Source organism: Mycetomoellerius zeteki, unplaced genomic scaffold, assembly GCF_001594055.1.
Source record: "Mycetomoellerius zeteki isolate Tzet28-1 unplaced genomic scaffold, Tzet1.0 scaffold667, whole genome shotgun sequence".
In the NCBI taxonomy this organism is placed as follows: domain Eukaryota; kingdom Metazoa; phylum Arthropoda; class Insecta; order Hymenoptera; family Formicidae; genus Mycetomoellerius; species Mycetomoellerius zeteki.
In genome coordinates this window covers 399,209-422,478 of record NW_017257683.1, presented here as the reverse complement: position 1 = coordinate 422,478, position 23,270 = coordinate 399,209, and the positions used below count along the sequence as shown (strand labels likewise).

The 23,270-nt window shown below is 39.1% G+C and overlaps 1 protein-coding gene across 2 annotated transcripts; it reads right to left on the bottom strand.

Moving 5' to 3' along the window:
• Positions 1 to 1,113: 1,113 nt before the first annotated feature.
• LOC108728931 (xaa-Pro dipeptidase) lies at positions 1,114 to 23,206 on the bottom strand. 2 transcript variants are annotated; one of them, XM_018457758.1, is made up of 10 exons: positions 18,671 to 18,873; positions 18,000 to 18,204; positions 11,641 to 11,880; positions 5,603 to 5,664; positions 5,468 to 5,512; positions 3,014 to 4,504; positions 2,220 to 2,489; positions 1,669 to 2,113; positions 1,420 to 1,571; positions 1,114 to 1,342 (listed from the first exon to the last, which is right to left on the bottom strand). In XM_018457758.1, exons 1-10 carry the CDS (start codon positions 18,838 to 18,840, stop codon positions 1,309 to 1,311), a joined length of 3,114 nt encoding a protein of 1,037 aa, XP_018313260.1. In that variant the 5' UTR covers positions 18,841 to 18,873; the 3' UTR covers positions 1,114 to 1,308. The 2 variants fall into 2 exon arrangements, with proteins under 2 accessions (XP_018313260.1, XP_018313259.1); XM_018457757.1 differs by lacking the exons at positions 3,014 to 4,504; positions 18,671 to 18,873 and adding an exon at positions 22,917 to 23,206.
• Positions 23,207 to 23,270: the final 64 nt, after the last annotated feature.

The following is a 23,270-nucleotide window of genomic DNA, read 5'->3' as shown; positions in this document are numbered from 1 at the left end:
CGTGTCGAGATGGAGGTCCCGACGGTGATCGTAGACGACCGATAGACCGCGGATTTCCCTTGAGGTCTCAACTTCTCTGCGAAAAACGAGTGACCTCCATAAACTGACCCGGTCGCGCAAGATTAAAGGGACTTTAAATTGAAATAGATAGATATATGTATATTGCGAGTAGTTTCATCTCTCGTAGGCGAAATCAGCCGTATTTTCAGACCTACATGATCTAATTGTGGTATAATGTCCGTCCAGGGGCCGGTGCTTTATTTTTACACACGCAGTCGCGGGTTTACGACGCAATTCCTCGTCATTCACGTCCCGCTTTCTCCTTCGCTTTCTACGGTATTTTCACCGAAACCTTCGTGAACGGCGATAAAGTGTTTTGACGTCAATGCCTTAATCGTTAACCGTTTGTCTAAGGATACAGCGCGAATTTATCTTCCGTCGCGCGCGAAATCAGAGACGCGAGAGTGCTCCAGCACTCCGCGATTTCTTTAGCGGGCGGGACGTTCGGTTCGTTGACGTTGACTGTCCGATATTATGTTACTCTTGTGAAATTCAAGATGCTGCGATACCTGGCAAATGCTGACTAGTTTGACGTTTCGCGTGTCAATCGCAGTATGCAACAGCACGCGCATACATACACATCGGTCACGCAACTCTAAGGCGCTCACGCACGATAATAGCCGCGCTTAGATTCTGTCCAAGCGAATATGGAATGTAATATAACAGCGGGCGAACCTCCAACCCATGGAAGTTCGAAGCACGAAAGGTCACGATCCACGATAAAAAAAAGTATCCACGTGCATCGAATTAAGCCCTAATTCCCTGGCTCGTAACGCTAACGTATCTCTAAGTTGAAACTGCTTTCAATTCTGCCGTCAAAAGTCGCCAAGGCTATTCCAAAATAGACGTAACTCAGGCGAAGAATGAATGACTTTTACCAGTGATCTTAAATCTACCTGCTTTAGTCTAAGCCATTAGCGTGAGAAAGTCTTGCACGTGCGAACGCGTGGGTTTGAAAAATCTTGCTTGAAAAGTCTTGCTACGCGATAGTTACAGAAATATCGATTTAACGATATACCATAACGTAGCGGTATAACATTACATTATGGCATCTCAGTTTCTTGCTTTATTCGTTATATTTATGTATAAATCGATACAAATATATACACGTATCTGGTAAGAAATTATATGAGTATACCTTCTTATCACAATTGCATTTATGCAGTTAATTAGTAAGCAACTTGTTCAACTTTTCACTTCTTCGGCTCTCAAAATCTCCAAATTTTGCGAATTTTTCTTCTTGACTAATCAACTCTGCATAAAGTTTTCTATTTCTTCAACTCTGAAATATAAAATTGTAAAATAGTTTTCTTTCGAAACAATATTAACAGTAAATAAACATACTCAAAGTGAACTTACGTGCGAGGAACATCCGTCATATTTTCAACTCCGGTTTCCGTTATGAGGACGTCATCCTCGATTCTAACGCCACCAAAACCGCGGAATCTCTGCAACTGTTCTGGCACAAGGAACTTCGACTGGATCGGATCAGCAAGAGCTACGTCGAGCAACTGTAACGAAAATTATTCCACGTAAACAACCGTTAAGACTGGTTCTAAAGTTCGTATAAAAGTTATTTGCTTATCGTGTAAAAATTATCTTACTTACGCAGTCTATAAAATAACAGCCTGGTTCCACCGTGAGAACCATTCCGGCGAGCAAGGTCCGCGCGGTTCTCAGCTTTCTCACTCCCGCGTCCTTCGAGCGTTCAGGATGACCGGGCAGATATCCACCAACGTCGTGCACATCCAATCCCAGCAAGTGGCCCAGTCCGTGAGGCTGGAATACTTCGTTCAAACCTGCTTTTATCATATCTTCGACATCGCCCACTAGTAATCCACCTTCCTTCAACGATGTCAACATGACTCTGTTCGCCAACAGATGCATATCTGTCCAGGCGACTCCCGGTTTTGCGGCTGCGATGACCGCGTCGCGCGCCTTCAGCACCGCGTTGTAAATCAGTTTTTGATCCTCGGTGAATTTCCCGTTGGCCGGAAAACTGCACGTAATGTCGGCCGCGTATCCGCAGTAATTACCGCCCATGTCAAACAAGCTGCGTGACAGATAAGAGAACGTGTTACGCAAGCATTGCAACACGCATATAAGCAATGCATATAAGCAAATTGTAACGAATAAATCAGCTGCAACTGAAATCTTACCACATATCTCCATCCTGTATGACTTTACTATTCGGCGCACCGGCATGACCATAGTGCAATATAGAGGAATTATGTCCGGATCCGCAGATGCACGTGTAAGATACATGCCTGCACCCTCCCACAGCGTATACATAATTCAAAAACCAAGCCTCTGCTTTGTATTCTGGAATCCCCGGGCGCATAGAGCGCATTACAGTCTTATGAGCCTCCGAACTTATCTTGCACACATATTGCAATACTTCAATTTCTTGAGGAGACTTTATCACCCGGCTGTATGAAACAAAAATAAAAATTTACGAAGACTACAAAAATACGTCGACTTAAAAAAATAACTACAAATTTTTTGTAAACATCTATTCCATTTAGAGTACAATGTTTTATTACTATTATTATTAAAGAAACATGTAGTTACAATTGCGTTTCACACTGCAATCTCGTCCGCAAATTTTTACATCCATAAAATACATATATCACACGAAATTTATAAAGCATCTTCGGCGGTGTCCAGACTTTGTGACAAATAGGATAGCAATTTGTCGTCTTGATCTACGAGTTCTGCCAAGTTCGCGTAATCTAAATGTGCAACTCGGAAACCCAATTTTCTAACTTGTCGTTTTCTCATTACCTGCGGTCCTACTAAGAACCGTGTATTCCAGCAATAGTATTCGGGCAAATAGATTAGAATCGCAGTATTGACGTTTCTCTTTTTATGTAGATTTAAGTTGAACACCGGCGTTGATTTTAAGAGCGGATGTACAAGAATATCCAAAATATAGAAGTTTATGAGGGGCAGCCTGCTCAAAATCACACTCCTGCTTAACTTGTGCTCGCCGCCCACCAAGTGCGCCAGTGGTTTATGTATTTTATTAATAATACCCCTAATTCTCATATCTAAACTTAGTGACTTTGTGTTTCTGTCTAGATTAATCGGACTGCCACGATAATCTTTGCATTCCAACGACATGGTCGCGTCGAATAATTTTAATTTGTTTTTCAAGCGATTAACGATAGGCGCGTCCCTTTGTGTTTGCAGACTGTTCATGAGATACGAACTCAAGACTTTATCCAAAAGCTTAATGGGATATCTTTCAAGATATGTGCAGGACAGAAGAATGTCTAAAGCGTCGTTTAACTTCAAATCTGAGAATCTTGCAGACATCACCTTGTCAAACATCTTCCAAAACTCGGTCGGATCCGGTGGTTGTAGATTCAATAATCCAAATGGCGCGAGAATGGGGGACAATAACATAGACGGAATTTGCGTTCCATGTCTTATGAAATATTTTCCACATTCAGCGAGAACGTATGAATTTCGAATTCGTAAATCTTTGCAGTAATCCATGATGGAGGCGATTAAATAAGGATTTTTCATCTCGGTGCCTTTGCTCGTTACATATCTCGCCAACGCTTGTTCTATATTTTCATCGACATATTTCTTCGTGTACAAACCGCCAATAAAATTGACGAGATCTTTCTCGGTAGAAGTGGTCATACTCACGTTTGCCCATTTACTAGCACTCGTTAGACATCCTTGCGAGGACTCTTTTCCGTACAGACAGTTCAGTACACTTGCCATCTGCGAACCGGTCAACTTTAACCACTGCTCCGATAGTTTCTTTTCCAAAATGATTTGTACCATATTTTTACTTCGCTGGAAGTATTTCAACGATCTGAATAACGGAACCAGTAGATCTGGTTTAATATCCTGCTCCCTACAGGCCAGACCTACCCACAACATGTCAACGCAGTTTCTGTACTTGGAGTTTCCATAATTAACTAGAATTCTCACCGCTCTAATTAACTGCGACATGGTAAGCTCGCCATCCGTGGCTCTAATCATAATTTCGTTGCACATTCGATCTTTATAAATATTTGTCGAAGGGCTAAATCTGTCTCTCTTTAGCGCCTTTAGTCCCTGTAATATCGTCTCGTTGTCTTGGCTTTTGACAATCAGACTTACAAGTTGTTGCAGAATCATGTCTCTATTGATAGCCTCGGTAGATGATTGAACGTTCGACGAGGTTTTTCGGTACCGGTTCCATCCGCTTTCCAACTCTATCATCTTCCTCAAACTTTGGAGCGCTATCCGGCAATTTATCTCGTTGGCGATCTTGTTCTCCAACATGGAATAAACTCCTTTATTCGCGTTCCCCGAGTTTATCGCATCCAGAACCTGTTCCACATCCGTGTTTTTTAGACGTTCGATATCAGAGCAGTAAAGAATCGCCGTACCTTCATCGGTTTCTATACTAATAGTATGTTTTAAAGGCTCATTTTTCATCACGCTCGTGCCGATAGAATGAGGGATACTGTCCTTACGACATATCGCGGGTTTCTTAGTTTTATTTGACGATTCAACGGTCCTCCGGCTTTGTTTGTTGAGGAGAGCTTCGATGCTGGTGATTTTCTTGACTATTAAAGGAACTTCTTGTATACGTGCACCTTCTTGTACAAAGATATTCGTCTGCGTCAATTGTGTCTCTGTGTCTACGTGATTGCACGCTTTTGATTCGAAATATCTCTTTTTAAATTTGAAAATCAAACGGAAAGAATATGCGAATGCTCTCGCAGAGAAATTTCCCCGGCTCGGGAGTATCATCTATAATAGCAAATTCAATCAGAACGTGTTGTTGCATTTCCTAAATTAAATAAAGTTTTCTTCTTCTTACCTTTCTACATTATATTGCGAGCTTTACATATTCAATATTCAGTAATTAATAATTTCCTTAAGAAACGTCCAAAGATTCTTCTCGATCTTCATGCTTGTCACGGAAAATTAAAATATTATGATCGTAAGGAGAGAATTATTGCTTTTAATTATTTTTTTAACGCGCGTCACATTAAATATAAAATTTAAAATAATTGAATAAAGTGTATATTCTAACCCGATAAAAAGTTGTCAGAAGTATACCGATGTGGCGACGTGTATGATTCCACAAGTCGACCAGCCGATGGCGACACTGATTCTTTCAAGCAATCGATATGCGATATAAACAACAAAAACTAAGCTTACAAAAGCTCCATTTTTTTAACTATAGTAACTCAATGCGATTTTTATTTATAGTGTATATTGTGGTATATTAACTACTTACATTGTACTCTAAATCCTCTATATCGCCTAACTACACAAAATTTGTCTGCCGTTGTCTTATTCCTCTCTCTCTTCTCTCTCTCTCTCTCTCTCTCTCTGCGGCATTTAGGATGATAAAATTTATTACCGGAGAACGAGATAAAATGGACATACTTACCACTCGCATATCGCCGGGTACAAGTGTTCAAGATCCACCCGAAATCTACGACAAGAAAGTTCGTAATTATATAAATTGTTCATAACGGCCATATGCTATATTTTTATTTTTATTTTTCTCATACTTAGTACTTACTCGCCGATACCATCGAAAATCGTCTCGCGCGTTGTCAGTTTGCTGTCGCTGTTTCTGCCATTCTGCAATGCGCAAAAGAGAGAAAAGGAACGACTGTAAATCGTAATCAGGTTTGCCGCGGTTTGGGCAACACAGCAATGTACACAACAACGTGCGAGCGGGATATCGTGCGGGTCAAAGTAAAAGCAAGCCTTACGTAATTTGGATTCAAGTCAGAATAGAGAAAGCAGTCCCCATCCGGTCGGAGGCGAAACAAACGTTTACTGTGCGATTGATTTCTACATCCGCGGAAGGGTAACGTGCGTGATAAAGTTACGTATTTCACGCGAATGATAACGTCCGCATAAATCCTTAATGCGTCATGCATTAATTAAGCGATTAATCGGCACGTTACGTTACGCCGCAACGCCGCATAATACTCAAGTCTGAAAAATCAATATTTTCTCAATATGTGATAATTTCGAATTCTATCCGCTTGTGTGATAAGTAGGGTACACAAGTTTTTGTACAAATTGTACGTGCTAAAATGGTTTTTTTTACGTATGCTATATTTTGCATATAACAGTTCCTTGCGCAAAATCGATTTTTGCATAGTACACGTCGGATTATACACCTGCGTAATGACGCTAGCGAGCACTTTTTGCGCACGCTTGCGATATTGGAGAGCATTAATCGGTTTCCGCTGAGGAATAAAAAATGTTCGGTCCGCTAAATAGCGAATACCACGCCGCGAATGTGTTAGTCAGCATTTGTTGTATCGGATATTGCAAAAGGCCGCGCGACGTGTCGCATAAAAATATACGGTAGCAATACTGTGTTTGCAATGTAACGATAATTAGAATCGCGAACGTGTGGTCGGTCTACGAGAAACAAGTGTTTATCAATGCTGAGAACTAGTATAAAGTTGTTGCGGCAGCGAACTATTTACGTTACCCGGCCCCAGCAGATTAAACGTGTAATTAACACGTGTAACATTGCAACATTTGATAGCGCGATATCGCATGACGTGTCGTGGCGGAAATACAAATTTATCATATTTTATGCTCTCAATTTATATCCATTTACATCTTGAAACAATTTGTGCAAGCTTTCTCATCAGCAAGTTTCAAATGATATTTTTTGTATCGTTTTATATAAAGGTCAAATGCGGTAACCTCCGTCATCTATCTCTATAATTAGATATTTTATTCTGTGGCACACGTGTGCGACTATATCTCTACGAAGATACGTCGGTTCATGTATGCTACCGCTAAACATGAAAGATTGCATTGTGACCAACCCGTCGTCGATTATATACCCGTGCCTATTTCTGCTGAACGCTTGAACGAACCTCAGCTTTAATCCTACGCCCCGACCACCGCGGGGATCATGATGTAACGCCCTGTGACCGTACGGTTCCCAAACTTGTCTCATTTGCCATGCAGATTATTGCAGATACCACGTATCTCGCAGTCTATCGGCAATCATAAATTTCTAAACCGATACTGATCGAACGACCATATGCGCGACGACAAGACCGTGGAGGTAAAGGAATTTTAACGAGTTTCGTGCATATGCAATAAATCGTGCACGGAAATATCAAGCTTAACTTTGACGAGTTTTTACAAATTTCAACGACAGGTTTTCAAGATAAATGTAAAATTGAATGTATGGAAAGAATGATTTTGTTAAGATATTTAAAGATTTAGATAAGTACAGATCTGAAAATAATTTTGTAGAAAACTCAAGCACGATGAACAATACTGCAAAAAGTTTTGATATTCTAGCAACCAATTTGAGCGCCCTACATAATAATTTTAATAGTCCAGTAAAATTATTTTCAGATCTAACTAAATTTTTAGATCCTTCAGTAAAACTGTTCTTTCCGTGTATATTTCGTTTTAATTTAAAAATCGAAAACAAATTCAGGATTTTATCACGGTCTTTTATGAAATATATCATAAAAGACTCACGATGACGTATACACGTGCACGATAAACATGTCGATTTTGGTAGTATTATTCCGACCGTCATGAATCATTTTGTTTCCATTCGTGTTTATCAGCCATTAAATTAGCTTTGTCATGCATGAATATCGCATTGTCAAGTGATAATCGGTTTGGAAAGCTGCATTGTTTGCAAACAATATTCAACGATATAATTAATGATTAAATACCAAGAATGTAATTTAATATTAACGATTTGACGACTTTAGAATAAACAATAATTAATTATCATATATTTTCATGTTATTATACACATACATATATAGATATATAGCAAATACGTTTATATCGCATAATTTATATTTAAAACGGAAACATTAAAAATACGAGATAGATATTTCAATCGCATCGCAATTAAAACATTTGATTTCATATATTTTAAATTGTACGATTGCTACGTTAATCTTTAAAAATAAACCAGACGATTGAATGTCGAGTTACGCGTTCCTCTAAAATAAATATAAAAAAAAGTTCTCGTTTACATGAAACGTTGCGTCAGTATTATATTTAACAAAACGCAGATTGGTTTTCGTGAACAAATTGATAAAATCATTTATTATTGACAGATAAAATTCGAGATTGGTAGAATTATTTTGAAAAAATTATAAATTTATTTACAGTAGAGTCAAGATAAGATATTAAAAATAAGCCCAACATGAAAATTCTACGGATTTATTGCAATTCTTTGTCTATCCGAAAAGGTGAGCCATGATATTAAATAATGTGAAATTCCGAAGTGTTTCGTGAGAAAATTCCATGATGCCGATCTCGATTTTACACATGTTGAACGTTCTCACACATTTCAGAATAATGCAAGAGGTTGTGATTGCCTTGTGGCAAATATATGTTGTTCTATTTATTATTAATGTCCGTCGTCTCTGCACGTTTCAGCAAAATAACATTTTCCGCGAAGACATTAAATATTGATTTTTCCCAACGAGTTTCGCGGCAATTCGATTTATTGAGCGACACTGGAAATAGAGAGAAGATTCAAGGCCGGAGTCTACGTGGCACTGCTAGAAACTATTCATCAGCGTCTATGTGCACACAGACCAGTCTGAATTTACCAGTCCCGGTAAATAATAGAAATAACGAAACTCATCTCGAGTCCGGATGACAAAGATAGTCCCGCTGAATAAAATATCCCGATATTAGACATTTTGCTTCATCAGTGCTGGCTGATGTAAACAACCACCATCGTGATGTTGTTTCGCGAAGTTTCGACGAATTCGTAGAAACGAGTGTATAGCCGAATCGATTTTCAATAGCCAGCGATATAGACAGCAGTTTAAATGACCTGTCTCATAACTATTGTGGAACATTAACGACATATACGAGCTTGTGTTTTCGATCGAGCCGATCGCGCAAAACACTGACAGCTCTACGTCAATTTACTTTGACGGGATGAGTAACGTGCGTTATATACAACACAATGAGCACATCTCAATGAGCGCGAGTCGGCCAATAATCGCGCGTTACGATTCCTGGAAAACACTACCGTTTCACCGCACGAGAGAGACATTGTGAATTTCCTGGTTTCACGTAAACCATGCGAATGTCGCTGGAATCGCTTAATGCACACCGCACGGGATCGCAGAATGCTCTAAATTGCCTCAAATTGACTTAAATTGCGAGATCCCGCGTAACCGGTATATTAGTAAAACTAGTTTCGCGAATTTGCCGAATATCCTTATTACCGTGACGCACAGGTTGTTTACATCACGATGAAAATTATGAAAAATAGCCATAAAAATATAATGCATGTAGTAAAAATTGCACATGCTTCTAAACTTCGTATTTTCCGAAATAATTAATGCTTTTTGTTAATAACGATAATTGTACAGCTATTATAAACTACTATATCACAATAATGTTATCGCAAGAGCTAATACGACTTGTATAGTTTTTAAAAATATTCTAGACAAGAGCTAATATGACTTGCATAGTTTTCAAAAATATTCTAGACAAAAAGGAAATATATCTAGAAATTAAATTTAAGAAATTAAAAAATCTAAAGAATGTATCTGAACATTTCTTAGATATTTTTATCTGTAGGTACTATCTAAATAAGAATCATAAGCATGTCATCTTGTCATTTTTGGTACGAATACAAATAGAACCTCTTTGTTCGAAGCCTCCTATTGTTCCAATAATCTCTATTTGAACACCCTACTATTCGAACAGTCTATTATCCGAACAGAATATCTCCTTACAGAATGCACCCCCCTCTCTCTCTCTCTCTCTTTCTATTGAAACAACTATACTTTTCGCAGAAGATATGAAAGATAGATATCAGCTAACGGGAAACGTCAAATGTGTGCAACCGTGGCTGAATTAAATAGAAAAAAAAGAAAAAAAAAACTTTATAAAAATCTACTTGTGATCTTGGAAAATTACTTTCTGGAGTGAAGCGCTTTATTGACCAACTTATTAACAATATGAATTATCAATATATTCCCATGTGCCAAGAGTATTGAAAAGTTTAATATGCAGTTTATTGAAAATGGAGTATGAAGTCCCGCATTGCCGGTTGCAATCGATATGAGGCCAACCGTGTCTTTTGGACTTCGTGACGCGAAATCTATTTGCGGCGGCGCGCTATCAGATAAGCGTCCCACGTAACGTACTTGTAATCTACGGTTCAGGTCGCTCGTAATATCTGCGGTCACCCAGTTACGTTGTCATTGATGCACCGCGGCTAGGGACAAATTGTTGCTCGTTAGATAGCGACCGGTTGAAAAATTTATCGGTCGTTTTTCATCCGAACACGATATCTGTGTCACAGCGGAGTTATGTAAATCATCGTGAATCGGCTGTGTCTGCTGACAGGTTGCAGGTACGAGGTCGCGGATAGAACAAATATTCTGCGTTATTATAGTCCCGTCGTTTAACATGTCATCAAGCTTCAGGATAAAAGTGTTACACACGCTATCGTGTCATTTCTTCTTTTATAAACTGCGTGTGTCTTCGGCTGCGTTACGCCGCTATTTATATTTTCTCTACCGCGATTTTCTAAACTATAAAATGGACCGAGAATAAACTGATTTAAATCAGAGTCCAGACATATAAAAGCAAACTGTAGAAAATGGAAAATAAATATGAGACACCAAACAAAGCATAAATCGTCCATCTTCCTCCGCCACCCCAACTCTCTGTTTCTCTTCGGGAGGAATGTTAAAAAAATATTCCGAAGTGCGATATATTTGCATACACGAAGTATTCGGCGAACGAACGTGTCGCGCAGAGCTAGACGTAAGAAATACATTCTGGGATTCTGCTAAATCCACCATAATTCTAATCCACGTAGCAACAGGGCGGCATTTAAACGCGCGCGCACGCACGCGGTATTTCGCACGGGAGGGTATTATACGGTGGGATTTTTGCAAGTCCCATCTGTGCAGCGCGCGCTGCACAGAGAACAGGACTGGTAAGTCATCCCAGGCAGAGGCAACGTCAGACGATGCCCCCGACTCGGCAAACATTCGCCGAGTCGTGACAAATGCCGCGTCGTGCGAATGAAGCGCGAGCTCGACGAGTCTCTAATTGGAGGTGACAATGCGACAAAAATTCACGTACAACGCGCTCGCATTCATCCAATGTTTGGTAAAGGAGAGCGTTCGGGAGTCACGCATTAATGCAGGCGGAGAGTCTCGCAAAACCAGACCGACCGACGCAACTTTCTCGACACATTGTAGAGGCAGACAGTCGCGAAGGAGGCGAAGGTAAACGTCACGAGGCATGCCGCGGTGAATCGCCTTATTGCGGAACTCACACATGCACATGAAAAAGGGTGCTCAACTTGGGGATTCACACAGCAACTTGATCTGTTTTCTCTTTGTTTATTAACGACTGTGTCGCGCAGGGCGTTATCAGCAAGAAACGAATAATTTCGATCAAAGACAAAGTAAAGATCGTATAATCGGCATCGTAAAATCGTGATCGTCCTTAAGTTTGGACTATCCCCAGATTGAGTACTCTCCTCTACCTAAGGAGAAGGCAAACAGGAAAGCAGCGAGTCCAGTAAGCGTCCATCTGTTCCCAGGCGCGACTTACCAGCGTAAGCAAGACTCGCGCCGACTTTTCCTTCAGCACGGACGCAATCTCGTCGGTATAATGAGTCTCGTCCACGCCGTATCGTTCCTTGAAGTCGTCCAGAGTATGCAGCTTGCCCTCCCAAATCGCGTACTCGGGCGGTAATCTCGGCACGAAGAGGATCGAGGCACCGGTGTTCACGTCGATAGCGCCGTAACAGCCTGGCTCCTCCGCACCGAAGCACCATTGAAAGAACGACTCCTGATAAAGAGAACAAATAAAGCTATATACGAGCTGCGAAAGAGTACGGAAGTCGCAATAGCAATGCTGAATAATAGATGGGCTTCGGAAGAAGAACGTCGCGTAATAATAGCGGCGCAATATCGTCTATCATCTCTTTAAATAACTAACTCTATAGAAATAGTCTATAACAGCATGACAGTGTATATTACTATCTAATGTACAAATACTTTCAACCGTACACAAATAGAAACGTAATTGTATCGCACGAAAATTATAAAACATAAATAAAAAGCCCGTAAAGATAACGACGGAATAATGAAGAATGAAAAAGATACATATGCGATAAATGTTTTTCTTTTATTGCAAAATCGATAACCGCTTGCGTAATCGAGGTGAAGAACGACGACCGACGAGACGGGGAACGTCTGCAGCGGCGATATTTACGATTATTTCCAGAGCGTTCCCGTTCTTGGAGATGGGTTCCTTTCTCGAAATCGAACGTCGCGATACTTATTCCTCCCCGACTTCCTCGTGCAAATAGGTCATCACGCGATATTACGTGAGAAATCGATGCTGCCTCGGCGGCGCACGCCGAGTATTCCGACCGTGTTTGAGAAGATACGTTGATATCGCCAGGGCCACGTCATCGAGTCGATGCCCAGTCGTCGAGCCTCGGTCGTCAAGGAGATTTTTCTCGACTTCCAATAGACGACGTTTCGCAATCGTGCGAAGCGACGTCCTAGCGCGTCAGTCTCCTTTAAGGATACGGATCGCCGACTACGACGAACGGAATTTCTCTTTGCTTTCAATAGTCGAGTCTTTTGTGTTTCTATCTCTTCTTTTCTTGTCTCGAACGCGATAAAAATACTACAGCGGATTCTCCGTGGCGATCTCACGCCCGGTCGGGTCTTGAATTCCCTCGGAGGCTTCGAAAAAGCTTGTACAGGAAACAGGATCACGCGAGTGTGTCCACGCCGGCTTCCCCTTCGCCGGTGATGGCCGAAGCGGAAATGCCGTTCTTGGTTTCCACTGCTCGGTGCCGTTTTTATCAGTCGAACCGCCGAGGTCGCATCGCTCAAAGGCGTCTTAAAAGATCTTCCCACTTTTTTGTATTAAAATTCTAGACCTTTCTGGGATATGTGCAGGTCCGAGTGCAGGTCAAAACATTTTTTGGACTTAAAACGATTAGATAATAAAACGATTAAAACTACTGCAGTTTCAAAAAAAGGAGAACGGAAAAATGGACATTGCCTGCAGTCGACACCAACTAAAAGTAACATAACATTAATGTTATAGTTTCACACGCAATGACTCAACAATGTAATTTACGTAACATAGCGTTCAACAATATAAATGTGATATAACATCATGTATTATATTACATTTATATAATTCTTAAGTGTAATTATAACATTGATGTTATGTCACTTTTAGTTTGTGTTGGCTGGATATATTTTAGAATCACTAAAATATATCCAGCCAACACGAACGTCTCCTTTTTATTTTGCTTAATCCTTTGTAACTCATGTTTATACAAGCTGAGTCTACGCTGGTTTCAATCAATTCGTTGATAAAAATAATATTTTATCCTACTTTGGAGAGTGTGTGAGAAAGGTATGGATGGATGAGTGAGGTAGGAACAGGTAGGAACAATGTTTGTAAACCAAGTCTCATTCCTGGCTTTGTAACTGCTGAAGAGAATAAAATTCTTCTTCTTATATTACTACCTTAGACCTGAATGGCATTTTTACTTACAAATAAGTTTTCTCTAAATGAAATTTCACACAGTATTAATAGACTGTTGAACAAATGGAATAATTCAGGATTAAAAAGAAAAAAATGTATACGGTCACATGTGGGGAAGGAAAAAAAGAGAAAAAAAGAAATACGGCAGGTGCAGTTGCAAAGAGAACGGATCTACTGTATATACCTGATGCTACAATATCGCATCTTTAGCGACATTGGCGGAGGCAACGTCGCCGCCGCCGTTGCCATCGTCGCCGTGGTGAGTTCCGAAAAATCCGGCAGATCGGAATTCCAAGGGTGAAGCGATGAGAAATGAGCCGAGCGAGCCCGTACGAGTCGTAACGCGTTGCGCCTTGTTGTGTTTGGGTTCAAGAGCTGGGCCATCTCACTCTCTCCGTCTCCTGGTCGCTCTCGGGCTCTCATTTCCGTCCGATGCCGAGAGAGAGAGACGAGGACGAGGATGAGGGAATAAGAGAGTGAGAGAGCATCTTGAGAACGATCAGCCATCAGGTCAACGTGCTCTCGGCGCAGCCAGCAGGTATTATCTTAAAGAAGTTCTGTGTATATATAGATATACACAGCAGCACGATAGAGCGTGTATCTCGCAAACACACTGGCAGGGATAATATTTATTACTTTGTCGCAGCTGTTTTATATAATAAAGCGTTAACGAACGATTTTTTTATTAGACTTCTTCGCAAATCTCGCACCTTGTATGAAATATTTCTAAAAAATCAAAATAATTTTATTTCTCTTTTTTCAAAGCGTAATTTTTACAAATTATACTATTTTATTAATCTATTGAATTATTTAAGAATTATCGCTGGTTCGCTAAGAGTGGCGCATGTACCAGGCGGACAGCCAAGAACACATTGAGAATACGACGACGGAGATTAATGCACAGCTGCATTAAGAAAGAATCCGGCGACGAAAGGGTTCCGTATTGATCGCAACATCATGCAACAATAGCACCGCAATATCGAATTCAGCACGAGTACGTCGTTTTAACTGTCGAGTGAGCGGAGCGAGCGCTGCGCACAAAGAAACGAGTAGTGCACGCTATTCGCCAAATTAGAAACTGGAACACCACCTTGATTGCATGCATGCGGGATGCTCTGCAGAAGCACCGGATGTACCAGTCGTGAATCCGACAAATTTCCCATCGACTCTTTTCTCCAGAAATTGTCTGCGAAATCTGTTACCCTACTTTTAATCTTTGTCGTTAAATATTCTTATAAAACAAGAACGTAAATTATATTAGTATCGATTTCTTAGCTCGAAATTGTAATACAAATAATAAAATTAATAAAACGATCAAAATAGAAGTAATTGAATAGATCTAGGCTTAAAACTAGTTTATTAAAACATCAAGAAAGGATTAAAACTGGTTATTCATTAATATACAATGCATGAAATGTTTCGACTGTACTAAGTCTTCTAAGTTCCATGTATTGTATATTAAAGAATAACTAGTTTTAATCCTCTCTTGACGTTTTCATAAACTAGTTTTAAGCTCAGATCTATTCAAATGCTCGTGTTTTGACCTTTCTACCAATTTTATCGTAAATTACATTTCTCTATTAAGACCACTGAAACTAATACTTGGAAGTGAATGGATGAAGATGTACAATTCTCTTTAAGCTCATAAACTCGGCGCAAATGTCGCTTAAGAGGATTAACAATGACGCAAGCGTAGCACAAATTCGAGCTGGTCTGGGACATCTCGAGATAATGTTCACTATAAATGAGATAATGCGCTATAAAGACCATAGCGCATTAAAAAAAAACGTAACCAGCAGAAATGAAACAGGAATCTTCCAGTCGTGATCGAGTGCTCTTCTTACTTGAATTTGCTTGAATTTACTTCGCTCAAGTTCCGTTTTTTTCGCGAGTCAACCGCAAAGATATCATCTTCGTTGCGTTTATAATTTCTATTTTTTCTCCGTCGTATGAAAATTTACCGTAAGAATTTACCGTAAAGCAGAATGATCTCGTAGGCGAGTAGTAATTTGGGTCGAATTGTGTAGCCACGTTTAACGCTGAGTACGTTGAATGCGTATGATTATCAATCCGTGATAAAAACACTGAATGCAACATACATTAGAACTAAAACGTAGTTACATACCTACCTAACTGAATAACGTCTCATGAAATACATGTTAGTTTATGAATTAAAGAATAAATTATATATGCGAAATGATGAAAAGCGCTGGAACATTATTTTTAGATGTTAACAGTAGCCGTGACCTGAACAAACAAATTCTGAGCAATGTAAGCGATTAGTGCCTGTAAACACACAAAAATCGATCGCTGAGCGTCGAATACAATCGGCTCGGGTTCTATATTTCACATGGGAACACAGTCAGAATATATTTTAATACATATCACCTGGCACGCTCAGCAAAAATTTTGTCGTGCTTATATTCTCTCATTAAATAAAATACGAGTTTTAAAATGTAGAAAGACGTGAAATGTAAATAAAAGATGAAAATATCGCTCATTTGCTACAACAACTCAAAAAATAAAGTTTTCCAACAAAATTAGTTTAAATATTTTAATTCATTAAAATTTTATAATTTTAATTTTAAAATGCAATTTTGATGCAAAAATTGATTGTAAATGAATCAAAGAATATTAAAAAAATTTTTTCACTTTTTCTTTGTCTACTTGTTCTTTTTTGCAAACAACTAAGAAACGACAATTTTTTAATTACGTTGGTGTTGTAGCAAAAATAAGCAATATATGCAAATAAATAGAAGATATATGTGTGTATGTATTTAAGTAGATAAATAAGTTTTTAGCATAGCCAAGAAATAGATGGAACAAAATTTTACTTCGCCGCCCAGTGAAAAATTCACGGTCAATCGCTAAACAAAGCGAGGCTTTGGAGCACGGACGGATGAACGGAGCGACCGGTATGTTTTTGTAGAGAGTCCAAACGGTACCTCAGTTCTAGTAAAGCGGGTTTTAAAGGCAATCTGCCAGAGCATTCGTCTGCACGCCAGGAGCGTGTCTCGACCGGATCGTCGCGTCGATTTTCGGTTCGTGCTTTGATGAGAACGTGTTTTCGACGATGTAAATGCAGCGGAACTCCATATACCAGAATAGTCCAGTGGAGCGGTTATTCATGTGAGGCGAGAGTTCATAAACTTCCAAACAGACCTACTCCCTGACAGAAATCTCCCTGCCATTCTGCTGCATTATTATTGCCACGTATTGTTACCACAGAAATTAAATTAATCTCAGAAAATGTGAGAGTTCAGAGGAAGAAACGCAGGTCACTGCATTATACACAATAACAATAGATAAATAAAGCAAAGTAGACCATCATATTGAAGGACAAAATCGTATGCTTTTAGAAACATGCACACTCTTACTTCATAAGACTTCTACAATATTTATCATGCAATAAAATACGTCAGATAATAATATTTGGTTTTCGTATCTCGTAAAATCTGATATCAGTTAGACTGTGCCGAGTGAGAGTCCTAAAAAAATTTTATTACAATGAATTACAAACAAGTTAATAGTGCAACGCTTTTTTCTTGGCGTATAATTAATTTTTTATCGTTTGTTTTCTTCAGTATCAGCTTCATGTTATTTTTCAATATGGAATAAATATTCTAATAATAAAAAGCATAAAAGTTTTTCTTTGATATAATTATTCGATATACAATGTATTTTCGCGCAAAGTTTTAATTAACATGTTAACTAATTCCAGCATATCATAAGTGTGCACATTCATCATGCCAATCTTATCGATGACTAATTAGCCAGTATGCGTTTCGTACCAGTCGCAGTCATATGATGATAAACAATTCGAGTTCGGCGAATTCAATTCGCAACTGTATTCTTTCGCGCGGTTTTACAATCTCCTTGGCGAAATAAATCTAATTAACTTTCTCACACCGATGGCAACTACTATTAAATACCTTACAGCGAAGTTCAATTGTCTTTACGGTCATTACTCCGGCAGAGACGTGCGATAAATAGTCGTAAAAGTCGGACCACGTAATTGCGGTTAAATCTTCGGAATTCCTCTGTCAGTCACGATCGTGGACTTTGCTTTTACACGGTGTTTCTGAGAGATCAGACAAAGAAAAGCGATCTTTTCTTTTTTTTTTATCGTGGTTCACATTGTTCTTTTACGGACAAATTTTTAATTTAACAAATTTCTTTCGATACTGCTGAATTTCGAAATTTAAAATCCGTATTTAAATGCAAAATTAAAATCCAAAATTGTACCGTCTTCATAAAATAAAAAAAACTTTTCCGCGCATCTTGTCCGAAAAATTTAAATCTTGCACGTGTTGGCGTTTTGAAATACCCAAATCAATTACATTTCCATCAATCTAACAAAGAACATAATATAATAGCATGTAAGTACGCACCTGTCTGAAAGGCCAATTTATGTCCGTGTCGTTAAAGGGAACATCCACGCCACCTTGAAGAACGATGAAAGTGCCTGGGGTCCAGTGGGTTTCATTCGGTTTTGCTTTGAGACGTGAGACGAGTCGTTGGCGATTATCGCGAAAAAGGGACATGGGCACTTTTAAGGTTTCACTGCTCCGCCAAAAGTGAGATTTTCTGACGCATCTAAAATTACAACTCTTAGATTAGTAAAACATTATCGAAAAACGATTGCATCTAATCAATTATATTAATAAGAAATAAGAATGTTCCAATTTCGTATTGAAGCTACCCTAAATTCCGAGTTATTATTTATGAAAGTCATAAATAAAGATAAGGCACTGAACAGAATCTGATTCTGACGTTACGATACGCTGTTCGCAAATAATTACTTTGCTTCCGATAATATCACTAAAACTTTCTAAAAAGAAAGTAGCCACACGTTTATTGCTCCATCCATTTAGTTCATCTATGCCTCTACTTTTACAGAGGCCTTAGAACACTAATATTTAGGTGAGTCATAAGAGTTACATCATGAAAATGATAATGCATCATCGTGTTCATAGCCTTAGATAAAAAATTTCAAAGCAAGAATACAATACAATCAATGCATATACAACAATAGAACTGACGCACAAAGTACTTTACGTACAATTGAATTAATCCTGATGTTGTGCACGTCTTGAAATATTTCTTGCCCCGATTTTTCGCGGTTTCGATTTGAATAAATCTCGAACAAAGATGATTCAATATGCGAGAAGGTGAAAAAACACGTAAAACAAAACGGCTGATGAACGTGCTATGTTTAATTAGCATATTCATTTAAAAGTAACACAACTTCAACAGATAGAATCTGAAACGTTTATTTTTTTATCAGTTAAAATTTTTTGAAAAAGAATATTATTTGTTTTTATTTAAAAATTTTAATAATTATTTCTATATCATGAGGATTTTTCCAAGGAAAAGATGTATCTGAGGATTTTTCTAAGAAAAAGTTATATCGCTACTACTGAATGAGGATCGCATTTCAATGATGAAAGAATGAAGGCTCTTCATGACGTCTGTAATAAGATCGCGCGTTGTAAGACAACATGCTCGATATTTGGCCTCTAGTAATTACACAGTATGAGCACAAATAGAACACTCGAGACGCGACGTGTATTCTCACAAAAGAGCGAGAGAGAGATAGAGAGAGAGAGAAGTGGTTTCATGTGGCCTCGCGTATACGTATTCGGTTCGTATTTTAAGCCGTGTCATTGGACGACTCGCGTCTCTTGACTGACACAATTCTTGTTCTACTATATATTCCCTCGAGACGAAACGCGTGACGGCGAGCATAGGAAACTTAGAGCGTGCTAACGAGATACACGCCCGGTAACGTGTACACCGGACGCTATACTTAACCCTCTACAACCCCTATGGTAGTCGCTGTCGCGCGCACGTTTAAGCTTCCCTAAATTCCGCACGTACACTAATTTAGCCGCACAGCATCGTGAATCACTTTTAGTGTCTACTCGAAAATTATATTTAACCTGGCAGTGACGACCGAAGAGCGAAAGAGAGAAAAAGAGAGAGGGAAGGAGGAAAAGTTATGCATGTGTATGAAATTATAGATGCGTTTACAATTCGATGTTATAATATCGGTTTTCCTTGACGCGAATGACATTGCATGTAAACAAGAGACGTACATTTATAAATTGCTTAATTATCTTTATCTCTATAATACGGAATTTAAATAACGTCGGATATAGATGGAGATAAATAGATACAGCGTTTATTACTTAACATTCTAGATATAAAAAATGACTAACTAAAAAAAATTAAAAATAAAAAACGATAACGAAATAATAATACAAAATAAGAACGAAAATACAAAAATGAAAACAATAAAGACAAAAATTATAAATAAGTGAGGGAAAAATAAAGGGAGAAATAATTTATTGATATCACATAAAATAATAAAATAATAAAAATAAAATTATACAGTTCACAATAAAATAATAAAAATAAAAATAATAATGATAATGTGTTAATGATAATGATAATTATGAAATAACAATAGAGAGAAAGAGAAAGAGAATAATTATATATTGGAGTGCTCTGGAATATTCTCCTTTCAAGTGCTGAAAACAGAAAGAGAGAGAGAGAGAGAGAGAGAAAGAGAGAGTTACTACTTGACACTGGACAATACGTTCTGGTCGCGAAAGCAGTGAAAACATCGGATCAAACGTGCAATCAATGTCTTCTATTAGTTTTACGCTGCTGTCAACTTTCCTTGAGTTTACGTACGCAAACGTATCGCCGTAAAAACATGCGACACGAAAATTCCGTGTGAACATTCCCCGAATAAAGCATTCCAAACACAACAATTGTAAGTCCATAGTCGTACATTAATTATTAATTTCGTTTCGTCTGATGGACTGCATAAATAAAATTTACATCGCAATATCGAGCAAACGCGTTCGATACGAATTTCTTATGTGATAAAATAAACACACGTGATAAAAATTACATATCAGCTGAATAAGCAATGCGATTACGATCCGTTTCATGAATTATTATTTTTCGAAATATAACATCGTTGTATGCAAGACGACGTTACGTCATATTTTCTACTAAAAGGGAAAAATTGACTTTGTTATCTAATCACAGTGAGCAAAAAGATTACGTCGTTTTCCTTGACGATGCTGATTTACTTTACGTCGTTTTGCTTGACGTTGCCACAATCTTGTGATTTTTTTAGCCACGTTATAATCATATATACTCTTATCATGCGACGTGTAGACAAACAAATAACAACATTGTTTATCGACGAAAAAGACAAAACGTACCAGCTTAATGTTACATAAAAACGTCAGTACTTAAAAAAAAAACACGGTAGAAACGTATGGTGCGACTCAAAATTTAGGGGTTCGCAAACAAGGGCGATAACGACCCGTCGTTTTGTTTGCTGTAAGTGTGATACGACGTACATAATATCACATGACCGCAGCTGCAAAAGAAAAAGTTAGATAGTACCTTGAACCTCGTTCTACTCCAGTTACGTCATCGAGAAACAGACTGGAGCAGACGCAGCAGGTTTTCTGCTCCGAAATTTTGAAGCACTGGCAGATATTTAATAATATACACTGTTAAATTTATAATTTCAAATTGTACCCAATTCAAGTTAATTTTAATCATCTCTACAGGTTGCCACTCCTCAATGAAGTTAACTTAATTAAAATAATAATTTAATTCAAGGAAATGTGAATGAAATTAATTCAATGTTTTAATTCAAATTATAAATATATAAATATTTTGATTTATTTAATTTATTATTTATTAAGTAATCAAAGTAATATGTTTACGTTGAAATTAATTACAAAAATGGATTGATTTACATTTGGACACATGGAAGTTAAAAATATTATTTAATTCAGGACTGAATATTTAACTCAAATGTTACCATTGTTTCTTTGATATCTAATAGTGTATTTATAATAAATGTATTTTTATTTTACATTTTTTACAAGCAAATATAATTTCTCTAAACATTGAGTTAAGCTGGGACTCATTCTTTCATTCGTCATTGCCTTTAGTTATAATTTATAGGAGAAAAAAAAACAGCGTAAGTAACGCGCAATAAAAAGTTTTCCAATAGTTTGAGAAAATAATTCGATTGTAACTTTGACTCCCCTTTGGAAACGAAACACGGTGAGTTGTTCGAATCGGCGACCGATCTATAAATAATTCGCAGAAAAGTTAAACGCTGATTTCGCGGAAACCGTTATGTAAAGAATGCAAAAAGAGAGCTGTGTGTATTTTTAAGAGAGGTCGCGCTTCCCCCCGTCATTCGTGCGAAACGGCCAGCCACGTGCTTAGCATAATTACGGACAATACAAACGTAAACAACGCGTCATTAAAGTCCGCATGCAAAGTCGGGCAACCTAGAAACCTTCTTAAGCGGACGTGTTTTCTACGAAGAACTCCATTCTCCGCGAAATAAAGACACGTCACGTCCGTCAACAAGCGCAGCTAGCTGCATGTAGTACAAGCCAGCCACGCTCGTCAAATTATATTCTTATGAAAACGGTACGTGTAATAAACAAAAATATAATTAAGGCTTGCTCCGTAGCTGTTTTCTAATATCACCGCTGTAAGGGAAGAATCGATCAACCTGAAGAGACCCTCAATTATTTTGACCTACTGCATGCAATGTCGTTAGCCGCGAGGCTAACTCTTTGTAGCAAGTCCGTCGGCCCAACCCATTCGTTACATCTCGTACTCGCGAGTACTGTTATCAGACAGTCCAAGGGTCAACGCGAATCTAACGGAGCGTGGCTAACCACACGCATAACCTCAAAATCCGACCGGGCCAGGTCAGGGGGATCAGGGAGGGAAAGCGAGTTTGACTCGCGGACAAATGGAAAGAGCTCGATGCCAAGTCGTGGACGAGCTCGCAATTCGATTCGCGACCTATTCGCTCGAGTATTCCGTCGACCGCCCGTGTTGGGAAATCGCCGTAAACGTTCCCTCACGCAGCTTGAGACCGACGTGATTTCGAAAGGCGTTCGATTCTCCGTATCGTAAACACGAGAGAAGAGGATTGCCTTCCAGCAAGGAACACAGACGACACGAGTGTAACACGAGTGCATCATCGCATCCTTGTTGTTTCCCAATGTTAAACAAAGATAAAATGATCATTGCGTTCCACTGTCTCTCGCTGGAAAACACCGAAGATTAACTCCAATCCGTCGCAAGTAACGTTCTCGGAAGATAGTTCTTGGCGAAGTCGAACTCTCGCCGAAGAACTTCGCGAGTCTGAATATTCCCGAATGAAAACGTTCGCACGCAATTAAACCCACTTGCGCGAAGGGCAATGACACAGCGAAAACACATGAATCATGATGTATACGTACGAGTCCGCGCGGCTGCAATTCGCCGCCATGTTGCTCGCTTGTAGGTGTTTGTTGCGTGCGCGTCGCTGGCTGTCGTCGAGGTGAGGGTAGTCGCCGTCTCGAAAGCGTGGCTGTTAGAATCGACGGTTATTAGAGGAACGGTCCAGGTGATCACTGCGTTGGGCTACCGTGTTTCGAGTTTCTTTATACGCACGCGGATCGCGCGTATCGGTTTCGTTATCGCGACGACGCAACGACGCGCACCACATCTGACAGCTCGGTCATGTGGTCGGCCGACACGTGGTAGCCGAAGCCGGCCGAAGACGGCCGACCGCGCCCGAGACGATCGTGCCCGAACGCGGCGCGGTCGGCGGT

Coding starts and splice junctions, on each gene's coding strand:
- LOC108728931 (XM_018457758.1), bottom strand. CDS start 18,840: ATGAATATGCTAATTAAACATAGCACGTTCATCAGCCGTTTTGTTTTA. Junction 1,572..1,668: donor GCTGTTATTTTATAGACTGC/GTAAGTAAGATA, acceptor TTTTCGTTACAG/TTGCTCGACGTAGCTCTTGC. Junction 1,343..1,419: donor ATGACGGATGTTCCTCGCAC/GTAAGTTCACTT, acceptor TTTATATTTCAG/AGTTGAAGAAATAGAAAACT.